General features: G+C 58.3%; 1 protein-coding gene across 1 annotated transcript; it reads right to left on the bottom strand.

Annotated features, from left to right (window-relative positions):
- Window positions 1–253: 253 nt before the first annotated feature.
- LOC119089996 (uncharacterized) lies at window positions 254–13,299 on the bottom strand. Its single transcript, XM_037212794.1, has 4 exons — window positions 12,936–13,299; window positions 12,448–12,520; window positions 9,455–9,541; window positions 254–334 (listed from the first exon to the last, which is right to left on the bottom strand). Exons 1-4 carry the CDS (start codon window positions 13,022–13,024, stop codon window positions 254–256), a joined length of 330 nt encoding a protein of 109 aa, XP_037068689.1. The 5' UTR covers window positions 13,025–13,299.
- Between the last annotated feature and the right edge of the window lie 2,269 nt (window positions 13,300–15,568).

The following is a 15,568-nucleotide window of genomic DNA, read 5'->3' as shown; positions in this document are numbered from 1 at the left end:
GAGATAAGATGGAGGGGCAGAGGACCAAGGGCAATGCCCGACTCCAGTGACGGCTGACCTCTGCTGACACGCACACTGACCATAAACAGTTCATGCGCTCGGCGCACGCTGGCTCTTGCCCGCCCCGAGCGAGAGTAGCGCGTCAGACAATGGGGCGGGCTGGCCGGCCTTTGTCCGTGTGCTCTCAGCCTCGCACGCCGATCTGCTGAGCGCCCGGCCGCGCCGGAGCCGTGACCACAGCGATGTACCCGTCTCATGCGTAGCCGCGCACGCCCTGCTGCAGCGCCAGATGGGAGGCCCCGTGGCAGGAGGCGGACAGCAGGCGGCGCGCACACTGTCACACGGCGCACTTGTGTCCGTGGTCTTAGCGGCCTCAGTCATCCGCATTTCCACGATGCTCTAAAAACTCGCCTGAACAATGCCCCGGAATGAGCGGCGCAACACGCCTGTCACGAGGCGCGCCTGCGTTCCCAGACACTCGCGCCGGTCCGGAGATGGGCGGAGGCCGACCGGGGCGCCGCCCACCACTGGGCGGCCCCGGCGGTCCGTCACACGCCGCCGGCCGCTCGTGACGCCGCCCGCGAGCCTCGGTCCCCGCCCGAGGCTCCCGGGCACCGGTCGCCGCCACGCGGAATGACAAACGCACTGGGCTGTGCGGTCCAGCTCGGATCCTCCGAGCGATCGCGCCCCAAACGCGGCAGGTCGCTGCAGCGGCGGACATCTCGAACGGCACGGAGCCGCCGCTGCCACGGCAGGCCAATAGTATTGTGAACTAGCAGACCATCAAGGAGCCGTCGCTAGCACGCATGGCGGGTCCTCCGGCCAGCCCGGCTGATGGCGGCCGCCGACGGCCCACGTCAGTTCCCGTGGTTAATCGCCCCCGAAAGGCAATTAACATAATAGACGCCCTATCTGACGCTCAGCCCACCGAGCGAATACAAATGTACTGAAGATACGGCCAGATGGCCAGCTGCGTGGACCTGTCGACCCGGCGTCACAGGTAATCGCCTGGTGTGAACAAACATTCTGACCCGCCGCTGGGCGTCCGGTGGCCTTGGCGCGGCCGCGACTCATCAGGCGGCGGCGCTCGCCGCATACGAGCCGCCGCCGCCGCCCCCGCCACCGTGCCGCCGCCCACGAGGCTCATCCCTCCCGACGCGGCCAGCTCGGCTCGGGCCTGCTGGAGAATCGGGGCCGCCCCGGGCTGGCGCCACGCCCCGCGGCGAAACCAATTAAAAGCCCATAGCGCCGATTGGGCGATGTCGGCAGGCTGCCGCGGGCCGGCCGTCCCATATCGGCCTGCCGACCGCTCGGTGGCCGGTGATGGACAGGCGGTCGGAGGCCGCTCCGCTGGGCACGCTCCACGCGCGCATCGATAACTACGCCCCTCGGCGCGTGGCCCGAATCCATGCGATTTCCATGCGGGTAGCTAAGCCCCGCCCGCTCCCCCTCTTCCCCAGCGGCGGTCCGCTGCTGCCAGCGATCGTATCGAGCGCTCGGGTTTTGCAACGGCTCGGCGCGGCGCTCGCAGGGGCCGCCACATTCCGCGCGCTCCAGCCGTTGCAGTTGCTAATTTGTCGGGCACATGCGAGGCCCGCCGCCGCACGCCGCTGGTGTTAGCGCTGCGCGGGAAACCCCGCGCCCCAGCCGGCGCTCTTGTCATGTCCGGCAGGTCATTGGCAGGGCTCGCGCTGACGTGGTGAGCTGGCTGCACCGGGGCGGGGGCAAGCTGGTCACTAAACCTGACGGCCCATATCTGCACGTGTGTTCGTCAGGTTGCCCGGCCATTATCACCTATATCTATATCTCTCTCCCACTTGTATACGTATATACACATCAAGGTAGCATGCATAACCATATCTATCTGTACCATGCGATGACGTCCACTTGAATTTTCCAACAGACGTCTAGATCGCGTAGCGTCCAGAAATATTGGGAGGCATCTGACGGCCTTTGGCCCAACGAAAACACTGAGCAGCATGTGTGCTTTGTTAAAATTGCCGCATCACCTCATTCCTTTGGCACTTTCTAGTTTGGCAGCCTTTCGTTATTTACGTTATAATCTATCTACAAAAGAAAACTTCGATATGCGATAAAAAGGAGCTTCGCATGGTGGCACCAGCGCCCACATGCCTAGGTTAACAGAAAAAACTTCGCGAGAGAGTTGCGAGGGAAAGGATAAGCATCTGCCCGAAAGGTTTCGGGGCTAGGACGCCCCGTAACGTGTCGTTGCGGAGCCACACCAATGGTTGGGTACGCTCTATCCCTTTAAGAAGGCAGAGGACGCATTGTGCTGGTCATCTTTGTGTGTACGCTCTAGAGATGCCAGTTAGATCGCAAATTTTAGAAATTCCAAAAATTTCCCCAATCTAATTTGGAAATCCGACGAACGGGGGCAAGCATCTTTGGAATTTCGGGGATGGCCGAAACTATTACGTCGCGTTGGAACTACAGATGTCTTCATAAAAGCCAGCGATGCGCATTCCTTACCCACAGCCACATTCCTTCTTTTCGTTCGATTCTCATGAGGCCACGCAGCCACGCGGGTAATGACTGGGTTTATTGGCTGTAGGTAGAAGTTATTTGAATTGAAAGTGTCTGAACAACCTGATTTTGTTATACTTTTCGGGCGGACGGCTGGTCCATCCTTGCACTTTGAATGGGACTTTCGACAAGAACTTCCAGAAAACGGCACCTCTGGTTCGTTCAGTGACAGCCGCGGCTATTCAGCCCGGCGAACTTCACGCGTGTGGGCCGGCTGGGAGGTGACGGCCGGGATGGGAGCGGCTGCTCCCGCGCGGCCTGCACAGCGGCGCCCTGAAGCTGGCGCCCCGTCGAGCGGCCATGACGGATTCTGCCCGCCGTCAGGCCGCATCCAGCTGACGCCGTCCGGCGGCAGCGGGCTTTGTCTAAAACACGGCCAGCCCGGCGGGGGCCGACGCTCCTGGGCAAACACAAATACGGTGAGTGAATTTCCGAGCCGCTAACCACCTGCTGACGGTGGGCGGCCGGCTCGGGTGTCCGCCCGGCGCGGGAGGCCGAGCGGCCGCCGGCGGCGCCGGCCACGCTCGCCTGGGTCGGCGGCGCGTCGAGGCGCCCGGCCCGCTGGATGGTGGCAGCTTTTCACAGGAGCTGTCGTCGACTCCGCGGACGGACATCATTCACTCCGCGGGCTCTTCACACGTGCCATGAATGCGTGGCTCACGGACGAGAAAGGCGGCCGTCTCGACGGAGCGACACGGTCAGCCTGAGCTATTTCTATGCCGCGCTGTGGTCAGCGACGGCTCCGCAGCGGGAGGACTGCCTCGGAGGGCCGGTTTGTAGTGGCACGCGCGCTGAAGCTGCTGGCCGGCCGACACCCGGCCTGCGCCAACAGTCGCTTACATCCACGAGCCATGGCCAGCTTGGTTGCGGCGCCTTGTCATACCGGCAGAACCCATGTCGGACTCCCTTACAGTAGAAGTGTGACGTTCTTTTTTGTTCTCGCCGTGTGATACATTTCCTTTACACCAGAAGAGCAGCATTGCCGCGTAATGGCCTGGCAATACTCGGATTCAATATCTTTCATCCATTCATTGCACACCCTACAGCCGCACAACTTAACGGCTGTTAAGTGTACAGCCGTTAAGTTGCGCGCGTGACATGAGACAGACGGTTGTCTCGCGCCTTGGGCTGAGCCAGTGGACCGGCTCCGGCTGGCGCGGGCCGCAGTGGCCGGAGCCCCGAGCCGACGCCGCGCGGGGTCGCTGGACGCACGACCCCGGCATGACTCGACTCGGCGAGATCGTGCTCGCCACCTGTGTGCCGCGGCACAGGCCCGCATACAGAGACGGGTCCGCATACAGATGCGTCGCTATGGATTTCACCTCTCTCCTCTCGCACGGCAGGTTCACAGTGCTTTAACAAGGAGCCGGCGTCAGGTGCGGCACGCTTCCGCGCCCATCTGGCTTGTGTTCACGATGTTTTATTTGGCCTGTGGCTGCGCCTTCCAACGGCTGTCATTTAAGCAGCAGGGCACCGACAATGCTAGCGCATTGAATTGTGCAGCGAGGCAGGCACACGTATATGAAACGAATTCATGCGGGACGTTCAAGCAACTATGAGGCATGATGACAACTGACAGAAATGGCTTTGCTATCACTTGCAGCTTTAAAAAACGCTATTTATTTTCTATGTTTGGAAGCCTAGTAGGGTTTAAGTTGCATGACAATGACAAATAACATGCATATGGCAAATAAGCAATTAGCAGTTGTCGTCTCAAAAGCAACAATGTCTCGCTCGTCTACGTTCCAGGCTGGGTGGTTCTGATATTTTGTGGTTATGAGAACTGATCATTCGGATGCCCTTTTACAGATATGGCCTTGGTGAGACTACCTGTACTTTTTCGGGGAGGGGGAGGGGTCCAGCGGCTGAACAGCACACCGCTCGCAGTCGACAAGGCAGCATGTCCAGTGCAGGAGCATACGTCCGATATCCCATTCCGTGCGACGCAAGAGGCCTCCGGAACGGCGGACTGAACTCTCCCGAATGACGCAGGAGCGGCCCGGGCCGGCGGACCAAGCTCTCCCGAACGGCGCAGGAGCCGCCCGAGCCGGCGGACCGAGCTCTCCTGAACGGCGCAGCAGCCGCCCGAGCCGGCGGAACGAACTCCCCCGAACGACGCAGGAGCCGCCCGAGCCGGCGGACCGAGCTCTCCTGAACGACGCAGGAGCCGCCCGGAACGGCGGACCAAGCTCTCCCGAACGGCGCAGGAGCCGCCCGAGCCGGCGGACCGAACTCTCCTGAACGGCGCAGCAGCCGCCCGAGCCGGCGGAACGAACTCTCCCGAACGACGCAGGAGCCGCCCGAGCCGGCGGACCGAGCTCTTCCGAACGGCGCAGGAGCCGCCCGAGTCGGCGCGCCTCAGGCGACTCTGCGACCAGCGCGTGGGCGCCCGGCCCGCCCCGGCGCCAGCCGCCAGATATGGGCCGATATTTGCATCGGATCCATCACGTCTGGAGGCAGCACGGCCGGGAAGCTGGGCCATCTTCGGCCGCCCTAAACAGAAGCTTACGAAACGCCAGTCATCGATCAGGGGCCCCGGGCGCGGCGCGCGCCGCTCGTCCCGCGGACATCAGATAGTGGCTGCTCCAGCCGTCACGCGGTATCTGTCGAGCCTTCTCAGCTGTGATCGAATGTGACAGTCCGTGACATATTGTACATGTGAGAGATGTGTTTTTATGTTGTGTGCTTGTTAAACGCAAGCCGCGGCAAAGAAAAAACTTTTGGTGTGTCCGACTAGCATGGACGTAAAACATCTTGCACGGTGGCAAAACACTGCAACTTCATACGACCTTCTGAGCATACCACGTTACTCGTAGTGATGGGCCAAGTATAGCCCTTTCCAGACGCATTTTATTTCTTGGCACGCTCGATGCCCAGAAGAAACACAACGTAAAATCAATTTCTACGTTTTCAAAGCACTGAGCACTCAAAGCATATAGAATACAGCACTCGCGTGATTCGACGCTATTCAGACCATGATTGGCCGTAAAGCCTTATGTTTTATACGGAAGCTGCTGACTGCCAGACGACTGCCAGTCTTTTTACAACAAGGAATTTGCATACACATCTTAAATAGATAATGCATGCAATTGGCAATGCTGACAGGGACGTACGCAAATCGAGCAGGCCTTCCGACCCAGAGACGCTGCGACGCCCCAGGACCCATTTGTACCCTCGGGATAGTCTTTGACTGTCGGATTTCCAATAAACCCGACACGGATTTGAAACTACCCGAACAGTTTACATGGACGATTGCAGTGAGTGTCCACTGCAGATGCGGTGGATGAAGACCGCAGGCACGCCGGGTCCACGCGTGGTCACGATGTGTCCAAAGCAGGTCCCACCCAAGCAGAAGTCGCTCAAGATAGCTTCGAAGTTCCAACTGTTGAAAGGTGCAAAACGAAATGGTAACATACCATGAAAGTATATGACGGTATCGCCTCAACAGTAATCCAAACCCTCCTCTGAATAAAGCGTTAGGCGATTTCGTTTCTGGCGATGACCCGGTTTTCCCGCAGCTAAGGCTTGCCTTCGCGTCAAGGGCGCACACCAGGGGAGGCCGGGGACTGCAACGCCATCTACCACACAGCACCGCCCCGGTGACCCTAGTGCTGCACAAGAACGGATCGCGCGCGGTCTCCCACGCCGCCGAGCGGAAGGGCCCAAGGGCGAGCCTCCCTCGATCGCTTAAGCCCGGCGGGGCGCTGCTTGGGGGGACCTCCCGCAATACCAAAGCCCTCCGTATATCACGTGCTTTTAGCAGATGCCGCCGTACAACGTTCCCGCACGTGTTGAGTAAATATCGCGCTCGTGGACGATGGCGTGCTGGAAGTCCCGGCGCCGTTCAATAAGCCTAAGCGTATCATACTAACTCAGGCGACGCCCTGAACGTGCAGGCTGCAGCTCTAATAGGTTATACACGGATTACAGATGATAAAACGTCGGAGCGCGGGTGATGAATGCAAGATAGCCATCTCCGAAAGAGAGCCCGAGGCCGCATTGATGCATCACCTGTGCAGTGAAGCTTCCATCCTTTGCCGCAGTGCTCGCCACAGGCTCACTGAGCCGGCCGACCACGGGATGAACCGCGAACGGCTTAGGGCCGGGCCTCTGCTGCTGGGAAATCGGCCGACTCCGGACGGGACACGGCTTAGATTCTAGACGATACTGAACTAAAGAAGGCCGGCCGAGGTCACGGAATGTGAGACACGCCGATTACCATTGAAAAAGTCATGATAGCTTTTTGCTTTCCACGTAGAATAAACAGAAGAATGGCGAGATAGATGTGACATTTCGGCCACATGCCTTTATCAAAACGAAACGAAACGATTCGTTTCGATAAAGGCACGTCGCCGAAACGTGAAATCTATCTCTCCATTCCCTTGCTTATTCTACAAGGAATGAGACTATAAATACTGTCTCATCTATTTGCAAAATGCTCCTGGCAAATACACTAAACAACTGCAGGTAAGATTTTTGCATGTCATCAAAAGATTCCTGTTTTGGCAGCTCTGCCACACCCAAGTTTCGCAGCATGCTCCACTCCTGGTTGCAGACAGTTAGTTTGGTGCCCTTGGACGTCATTCATACCTTGATTGTCCCACACAACACTCTGATAGCGCAATAAATAGCATTTGATTCATGTCGTCTCTAATTGATTAAATTGCCTGACAACGCTATAATTCGATGTTTATGCCAGGCTCATTCATCCCACACTCCATCATGGAGCTGCCAGTAACCTCCCATTGTAATTGGTGCGCAAGGTGCAACAGGTTATATCAACTACCTACCAGAGCATTAACTTCCATCTCTTCACACAATTACATCTGATGCATTCACACTCATTTTATATACCGACAGCTCTAAGAAATTCCTTCTTGAAGACCTGCTGTTTCTGCATCAATGACCTGTCGGCAAATGACGGCTATGCTAATATGCACATCAGAGAGATGCTTTAATTTTTAAATGAATCCGCGCAAAGGAAGACGGAAACTCAAAATAGATAAGACAAACCGTTGATCGGCATGTTTCCAATATCGTGAGGAAAACGTGACCCTAGTTTGGTACTCGACCATCCGCTCCCAGGCATACGCATCCACAACCGGAGTTAAGCTAGCGCGATGACTCTAGATAGCCGTACATGATATCAGGCGAGACCATGTCCCTACCTCTCCGCCTGTCCGCGAGCGTGACCGTTAAACCCGCCAGCAAACCGGAGCGCATGGCCAGACACCATCCAGCTGCACGCCCTGACACCCGATCCCATGCATCCGTACGTGGTGCAACGTCCAGGGCACGTGGCGCGTACCACTGCTAGCTAAATCGACGAACAAGTCGATCTGATTATTGCCGTATGGTCTATCACACAGCTTGCTCGTACAACGCTAAGTAATTGCCAAACGATTTCGAGCAATAGTCCCTTGGCGAAAGAGCAGCCTATGGCTGTTGCATGCTACGCAATTTTTGTGCGGCTTCGGTCGCAGCAGTAATGAGCCAGGAGAACCGAGCTGGTCCCTGACAGAGCTCAGTGCGGCCTGCCGCTCGGGACGTTACCAGCGCGGCCTGCCTCTCGAGACGTTACCAGCGCGGCCTGCCTCTCGGGACAGCACCGAGTTCCGATCCGACCCATCCGGCCTCGCCCGGACGGGGGAGGGGCGTGGGGAGGAGCCTGTCCGCTCGAGTCCGTTGTGTTTGTGAGCTGGCTCCCCTGACAAGCGACCCCGTTCGGCTGGTGCCCCCGCACCGACCAGCGGAGTCAGCCAGCCGACAGCAGGCGGCGCCAGGTCCAGGGTGCATGGTCACCTCGCGGCGGGCATGACGGGCCTAAGAACAGGGCAGGAGAGGGGTGGAGGCGTGTCGAATGAGCGCCGACAGTGGACGAGCTGACGGGAGAGAGAGGGGAGCGAGAGAGAGATATAGGGGGAAGAGAGAGAGATAAAGGGAAGAGAGAGAGAGAGAGAGAGAGAGAGAGAGAGAGAGAGGAGAGAGAGAGAGAAGAAGAGAGAGAGAGAGAGAGAAGAGAGAGAGAGAGAGAAAGAGAGAGAGAGAGAGAGAAGAGAGAGAGAGAGAAGAGAGAGAGAGAGAGATAGAGAGAGAGAGAGAGAGACAAGACAGAGACAGAGACAGAGACAGAGACAGAGACGAGACAGAGACAAGACAGAGACAAGCACAGATAACAAGACAGAGACAGAGACAGAGACAGAGACAGAGACAGAGACAGAGACAGAGACATAGACAAGACAGAGACAGACGAGACAGAGACAGAGACAGAGACAGAGACAGAGACAAGACAGAGACAGAGACAGAGACAAGACAGATACAGAGACAGAGACAGAGACAGAGACGAGACAGAGACAGAGACAGAGACAGAGACAGAGACAGCATAGACAGAACAGAGACAGAGACAGAGACAGAGACAGAGACAGAGACATAGACAGAGACGAGAGACAGAGACAGATACAAGACAGAGACAGAGACAGAGACAGAGACGAGACAGAGACAGAGACAGAAGACAGAGACAGAGACAGAGACAGACGACAAGACAGAGACAGAGACATAGACAGAGACAAGACAGAGACAGAGACAGAGACAGAGACAGAGACAGAGACAGAGACAGAGACAGAGACAGAGACAGAGACAGAGACAGACAGAGACGAGACAGAGACAGAGACATACGAGACAGAGACAGAGACACAACAGAGACATAGACAGAGACAGAGACATAGAGAGAGAGAGAGAGAGAGAGATAGAAGATAGAAGAGATAGAGATAGGAGAGAGAGAGGAGAGAGAGAAGGAGAGAGGAGAGATGAGGAGAGAGAGAGAGAGAGAGAGAGAGAGAGAGAGAGAGAGAGATAGAGGAGGAGGAGAGAGAGAGAGAGGAGAGAGAGAGAGAGAGAGAGACGAACTCACCTTTGCCTCGACGGTGGCCAGCTGGGAGATGCTGGGTTTCTGCTGGTCCGACTTGGTCGAGTTGGCTCCGTTCAGCGACAGCGTGCTCTGGAACACGGCCGGCGGCGGGTTAGTGTCGCCTGCGCGTGCGAGGAGCCGGTCTGGGTCCCAGCGGGCGGCGAGGTGATCCGACGCGCACCACCTCATCCGTCCGACGCCACACAAAACAGCCATTGTTTTCGGAGAGAATATGAGCGATGACGAGTCCGACCCAGCTACCGCATGGCGAGACGGAGCACGGGCCCGCTGTGGCGGAGATATAGAGCACGGGCCCGCTGTGGCGGTGATAGCGAGCACGGGCTTGCTATGGTGGTGATATCGAGCACAGACCCGCTATGGCAGAGATATAGAGCACGGGCCCGCTGTGGCGGAGATATTGAACACGGGCCTGCTGTGGCAGAGATCTGGAGCACGGGCCCGCTGTGGCGGAGATATTGAACACGGGCCTGCTGTGGCAGAGATCTAGAGCACGGGCCCGCTGTGGCGGAGATATTGAACACGGGCCTGCTGTGGCAGTGATACCGAGCACGGGCCAGCTATGGCGGTGAGACCGAGCCCGGGCCCGCTGTGGCAGAGATACCGAGCACGGGCCCGCTATGACAGAGATACAGAGCACGGGCCAGCTATGGCGGTGGGACCGAGCCCGGGCCCGCTACGGCGGAGATACCGAGCGTGTGGCTCGCTGTAGTCGCGAGGGACGATGTACACGGTCATCGGACGTGCCTGCAGACGGCGTTACAGAGATTCGCTACAAATGGCACCGTCCCCTACGATGGTATCCAACTCAAACATTGCCGCAACGCTATATAAAGTTCTAGACATTACCATCTCCTGCGACACAAATGCACCATGCAGCATGTAACGAGCATACCTATAACTCGAGATGAGCGGACCCCGGAGCTCAGGGCTCACCCCCTCCCCCCCCCCCGTCCCCTAGAGCGGCACGCCCTCTGGATCGACTGGTGCCGCCAGTGGCCTCAGGCCATAGCGGGCCGGCGCGGCACAGGTCTGCCACCGTCGCGTCGGCGCGCGAGGCCCGGCCCTGCGCCTGCTGCTGGAGGCCCCGTTAGCCCAGTACAGGCGTCACCCTTCAAGGGGTGTGACGGCGCCAGATCCGGGACACAAGTGACAGAGATTAATGCCCCGGCCGGTCATCCGGCTGAAGGATAATGGAGAGGCGCAGGCTCGTTTCATGCCGCTGCCTCAGCACTATGGCTTGTGGCTGGCTCTCCGCAGGGAGGATTTATTGGACACCCAGCAAAGGACGTCATTCCCGAGCATTGTAAAAAAGCGATAAAGCATAACATGTATATATATATATATATATATATATATATATATATATATATATATATATATATATATATATATGTGTGTGTGTGTGTGTGTGTGTGTGTGTATGTGTGTATGTGTGTGTGTGTGTGTGTGTGTGTGTGTGCGCGTATATGTGTATATAGTTTGAAAATGAAAGCTTAACTACCAGTGCCGGCATAAGCGATTGCCGATCCTTACGGTCTCCCAAGCTTGTGACACCTGTTAGGCACCAGATGCCCCAAAATCATCAATCTTACGACTGAATTTGATCGACACCACCACCAGTAATCTGCATATTGCTTACGAAACACAAGATCAGAATAATCCATAGAGCATCATTAGCCGATCCTGGCGATGATGCGGGAAAAGCGAAAGGCCGCCGCCGGCTGAATCCAGATCATTAGCCCTGGGCGGCTCCGTTTCGAGGCCTCAAACGCACCACACAGTAAATCACAATTCATTTCTTGCTAGGCTATCTATCTACAGACCGAAGCGTTTGGTCAAAAAGACAATTTGTTTACATCTTGCGTCCGCACGACCGCGCCAGTCCACGGCAGGCGGGATGAACGCAAACGCCTGGCGGACTCGGCACCGTCAGCCGACTGCGCCGGATTCTTTCATGTCTGCCGCCAGAGCGAGCTGGTGCCGAACCTTAATGAACTCCTGATGGAGAAGCCAATTGTCCCTACTTGATGACTATATTATTATCAATTTCATATTTCCCTCGCAGCCGGGATGGCTTTGAGGTCGGTGGTTCAATCGAATGGATTAAGAAGACATGATCATCGTTTGCCTGCTGAACGGTCTGCCGGCCGTACTGGCGAGTTCCCACTATCTTGACAGATTCATCAACGTTGCAATACTAGTTAACGCTGCGTCAAAGAGGCGAGCAATTGAGACACGTCTTACGACATACCCCTCAGTAACTTGCCACAATGCAGCATACAATTACAAAGTGTAATGCAATACAATGACAGCGTTTCGTTGGTGTCTGTGAGGACATCAAGGGCACAATTTTTTAGCCCACGGGGCGAACAAATGCCCGGCGACCGTCAAATTGTAGTGATCTTCAACGCAACGTCAATACTGGGGACTAAAATAAAACCTGCGCGAAGCACGGAGGGGGTCAGGGTTCCGCAGAATTTTGATCAATGGATATGTGCAAAAATCATTTAGGGCGAGTGAAAATCACGTACAAAAGCGGTATGCCGACCGTCGGGCCCGTGTCGGAGGCCGGTTCGTCCAGAAGTCTCAGCAGCCGCTCGGCGCCTGCACCCAGTTGACCCCCCGAGTGAAACGCGGGGAACTCGGCGACACCGTTCGAGCGTCACCCTGCGCCCCGCAGCGCGCGCTGACCGTGTGACGTGTGACTCATCCGTGTGACGCGTGACTTATCCGTGTGACGTGTGACTCATCCGTGTGACGTGTGACTCATTCTCCCACGAGCTGCGTCACCCCCCCCCGCTCTGACGTCACGGTGCCGGTCCGCCGGCTGCTGTCCGTCATCAGCTGACTCACGGCAGCAGCTGGCGGCTGACCCAGCCGAGCGTGGAATCGCCGGGCGCGCCGCCGGACGCGCCACCGGCTCCACCGCGGCCCACCCGCCGGCGGCGAGGGAGGGGCTGACGGGCCCCACTCACCATGGAGACGGACCGGTGCCCGACGACGGCCTCCTCGTCGGCGGACATGGCGGCGGCCGAGTTTTTCTTGGACCTGCGCGGGCAGACAGAGTGAGCTTCGCGGCGGGACTGGTGGCCGCGCGCCGCCCCCGCTACAGGGCGTCACACGCTGGATCGTGACACGGAGCGCACACTCCAGTGCAACCCGTGAGAGTGGAACAACCGCAGCCGCCGACTGGACAAGCTTAACAGGAGATGGTGGTCGGACACCATGCACAGTTTGTTTCTTCATGTGATGCTTGCAGCGAACTGTAATCGATTGTTTTGACGAAATGCATATGCGTAACACACGAGCCCACTGGCGTGGGAGACGTGCTAAGTGTGCAGAGACATGTCAAGGCGGGTCTACTACCTGGCAACACGACGATTTCATGGTACCTATCCAAACAAGATGCATTGATGGCACAATCCAGACTGCTGTCGCCTTCGACGTCAGACTCATCTCTCACCTGACATTCTTCTTATAACGTCGTAAGCTGATTTCGCTGAAGCGGGTCGGCGACTCGCTCCGGTTGCGCCCTCTGATGGCGGCAAACATGGTGCTGACGAGATACTGAGTCCGTTGAAGGACTCAACTCAGAGGTCGGGGTGCTGGTGGTGCGCGGTTTCGGCGTCCAGAGCCTTCACAAGGGCCGTTCCGTCTACACGGCTCTGTCCTGCTCCCAGCCAGGCGTGACAACACCCAGTCTTGCTGGAGCTGTCCGAGCGGACAGCCGTCGCAGGCTCGGCGACGCTGCTGGCGCTACTGCCGGGGTGTGACCCGGCGCTCGTGTCCGGCGGCGTCTGCGGCTGACTCGTCGCTCCGTGTCAGCGGCAGCGCGGCGCGTGGCGCGCCGTCCGCGGGCTCCGCTCCGCGCCGGTGGCCGCCGCCGCGCCGTCCCGCGGCGCTGCGGGCCCGACACTCGCCGGTGCGCGGAGCCCGGTCCCTGACACCGGCCGGCGGCAGGACTGCAGGCTCAGCCGACCGTGGCGGTGGCGCGCCTGGCCGCCGCCGGGCGACGTCCTCGCAGCCGGAGACGCGGCCGCCTCGCCAGCCGGGCCGGGGTCACGCTGGGGGCACAAACAGCGCCATTAGCACGACGCGGGCTCGCCGCATACAATGACGCGGCGAAGACGAACGTGGCGCGGCGCTAATGCGTCGGGGCGGGAGAAGCTTTCCCAGGCGACCCTCCGCCCGCGAGAGAAGGGCAATTTGCCCAGAGACCCCGCCACTTCCAGAAATTGGCGGAGGGTTGGACCAGAGAACCGTCAGCCCGGGGCACCGGCCCGCATCATCCCCTGAAGTTGACGTAGTTGTCTGCCCTCGGCCGGGCTACGCGGCTGGCTGGCTACAGTAAACGCCCGTAATAAAAAACGCACGCTGTCCGGCACGTGACCGTCAGTGCGATCAAAGGAACGGGGCCCGTGACATGAAACCACGGGGCCCGTGACACCAAACAAATACCACAGAAGTAATGAAATGTGACCGTCCAGTGGCATATGGCGGCACATGAACCTGCTACGAACCAGCACAGCCTGAGCCCATGGGCACTCAGGGTAGTCGTTACACCTCAGGAATTAGACACAAAACAGCTAACGCTTGGCTGAAGCTCGTACCAAAAAGTGCAGCGCGATACGTAGCGCTGACAAAAACGGCTTGGTTGCCCGGGAGGTTTTGCTCAGGCCTCCGTGTTCTTTGTGTACCGCTGCATATTGCTCACCGCATACTTAAGTGAGCAATTCATGTCAGTTCAATTTACTGATAAAGCGAACGGGAATATCAGACTTCAGTTACACATAGAAGCCGTGCGCGTTCATCATAAGATGCAGGTTACACATACCGATGGAAGCACACGAGTTTGCCCACAACGTAGAGGCATCAGTTAAAACCATTCAAATGTCGGTTCGTTTTCAGATGTGAGATAAGCTGAAGACGTTTCATTCAATCATGCTTTCCGATGCGATTGCAGTAAGATGGACTTTGAGGCGCTATTTTCCTCTCGCTGAATGACACCATTGCATGGCTAGCTAAGCTGCCGCGTGTAATTTCAAGCAGTTACGGGGTGTGCCAAGCTTTTGCTTAAAACCAGCTTTTTAGGCACGCAAGCGATCAGTGAAACTATCAGATAACATCGGCAATATCACATATTCACGAACACAGCCCAATGAGCTGAAACGCAAAGTAGGCCACAGCCGCAAAGACAAAACAGAGACTGGATTAATAACTCAGCCGCTGCAAGGGTGAGCGTCGCGTAAAACCGCGTGCATCCTGGTTGGCAGTCAACAACGCCGGCCGGCGCTTCCTGTTTTGTTTCTGGGATCGTCTCCGCGTGGCCGCCGTCGCCGGATTCAGAGTTGCTCGTCAGCCACAAAACAAACGCCGGTGAACAATGGTCGAGTGCGCAGCTGAGGCCCGGACAATGGGCCGCGGGCAAAGGTGAGCACGCACACGGCTGCTGACAGGAACTCGGCTCCGGTGCGGCCGGCCGGGTGCTGGGCGTGTGCCCCGCTCACGGCGGCGCTCCCACGCCGTCAGCGGCTTCCAGATACCGCCAGAAGTCACGCTGCGTCGCACTGGGCCCCTGTCAAGGTACGGAGCACGCTTCAGAGCGCTTCTTCAGAGCGCTGCTTCAGAGCGCTTCAGAGCGCTTCAGAGCGCTACTTCAGAGCGCTTCAGAGCGCTGCTTCAGAGCGCTTCAGAACGCTGCTTCAGAGCGCGGCTTCAGAGCGCTGCTTCAGAGCGCTTCAGAGCACTGCTTCAGAGCGCTTCAGAGCGCTCCAGAGCGCGAAGCGCAGTCCGGTGAGGAGGCGAGCCGTGGCGACGCCGGACGTGAGGGCGGCGTGTGCCGACGGCGTGCGGGCCCGGGCGCGGGTCCGACCGCCAGCCGGTGCCGGCGGGCGGCGTGGTCCGCCGCCGAGCATCCGCCAGCGCCACCGGCGCCGCAGCCGGCCGGCCTCGCCACCTCTGGCGACCTTCGAGCCGGCGCGCCGCACGAGCCGCCAAAACAACCGCGCCCGGCATTCCGCCTGGGCGTGACGTCATCAGATGGGCGGCCTGCGAGCCCGGCGCGCGGCCCGCCAGCCCGGCCTGTTTTCGCCGCTC

The sequence above is a fragment of the Pollicipes pollicipes genome, unplaced genomic scaffold (assembly GCF_011947565.3).
Source record: "Pollicipes pollicipes isolate AB1234 unplaced genomic scaffold, Ppol_2.1 Scaffold_3087;HRSCAF=3621_pilon_pilon_pilon, whole genome shotgun sequence".
Lineage (NCBI taxonomy): Eukaryota > Metazoa > Arthropoda > Thecostraca > Pollicipedomorpha > Pollicipedidae > Pollicipes > Pollicipes pollicipes.
The sequence above is the reverse complement of the archived record's forward strand: the minus strand, read 5'-3'. Positions and strand labels throughout refer to the sequence as shown.

What these genes read in the sequence shown, in the direction of transcription:
- LOC119089996 (XM_037212794.1), bottom strand. Translation starts at nt 13,024, where the DNA reads ATGTTTGCCGCCATCAGAGGGCGCAACCGGAGCGAGTCGCCGACCCGC. An exon ending in CGTTATAAGAAGAATGTCAG is followed by an intron (nt 12,521 to 12,935) that starts GTGAGAGATGAG and finishes CTGCCCGCGCAG; the next exon opens with GTCCAAGAAAAACTCGGCCG. An exon ending in TGGCCACCGTCGAGGCAAAG is followed by an intron (nt 335 to 9,454) that starts GTGAGTTCGTCT and finishes GCCGTGTGACAG; the next exon opens with TGTGCGCGCCGCCTGCTGTC.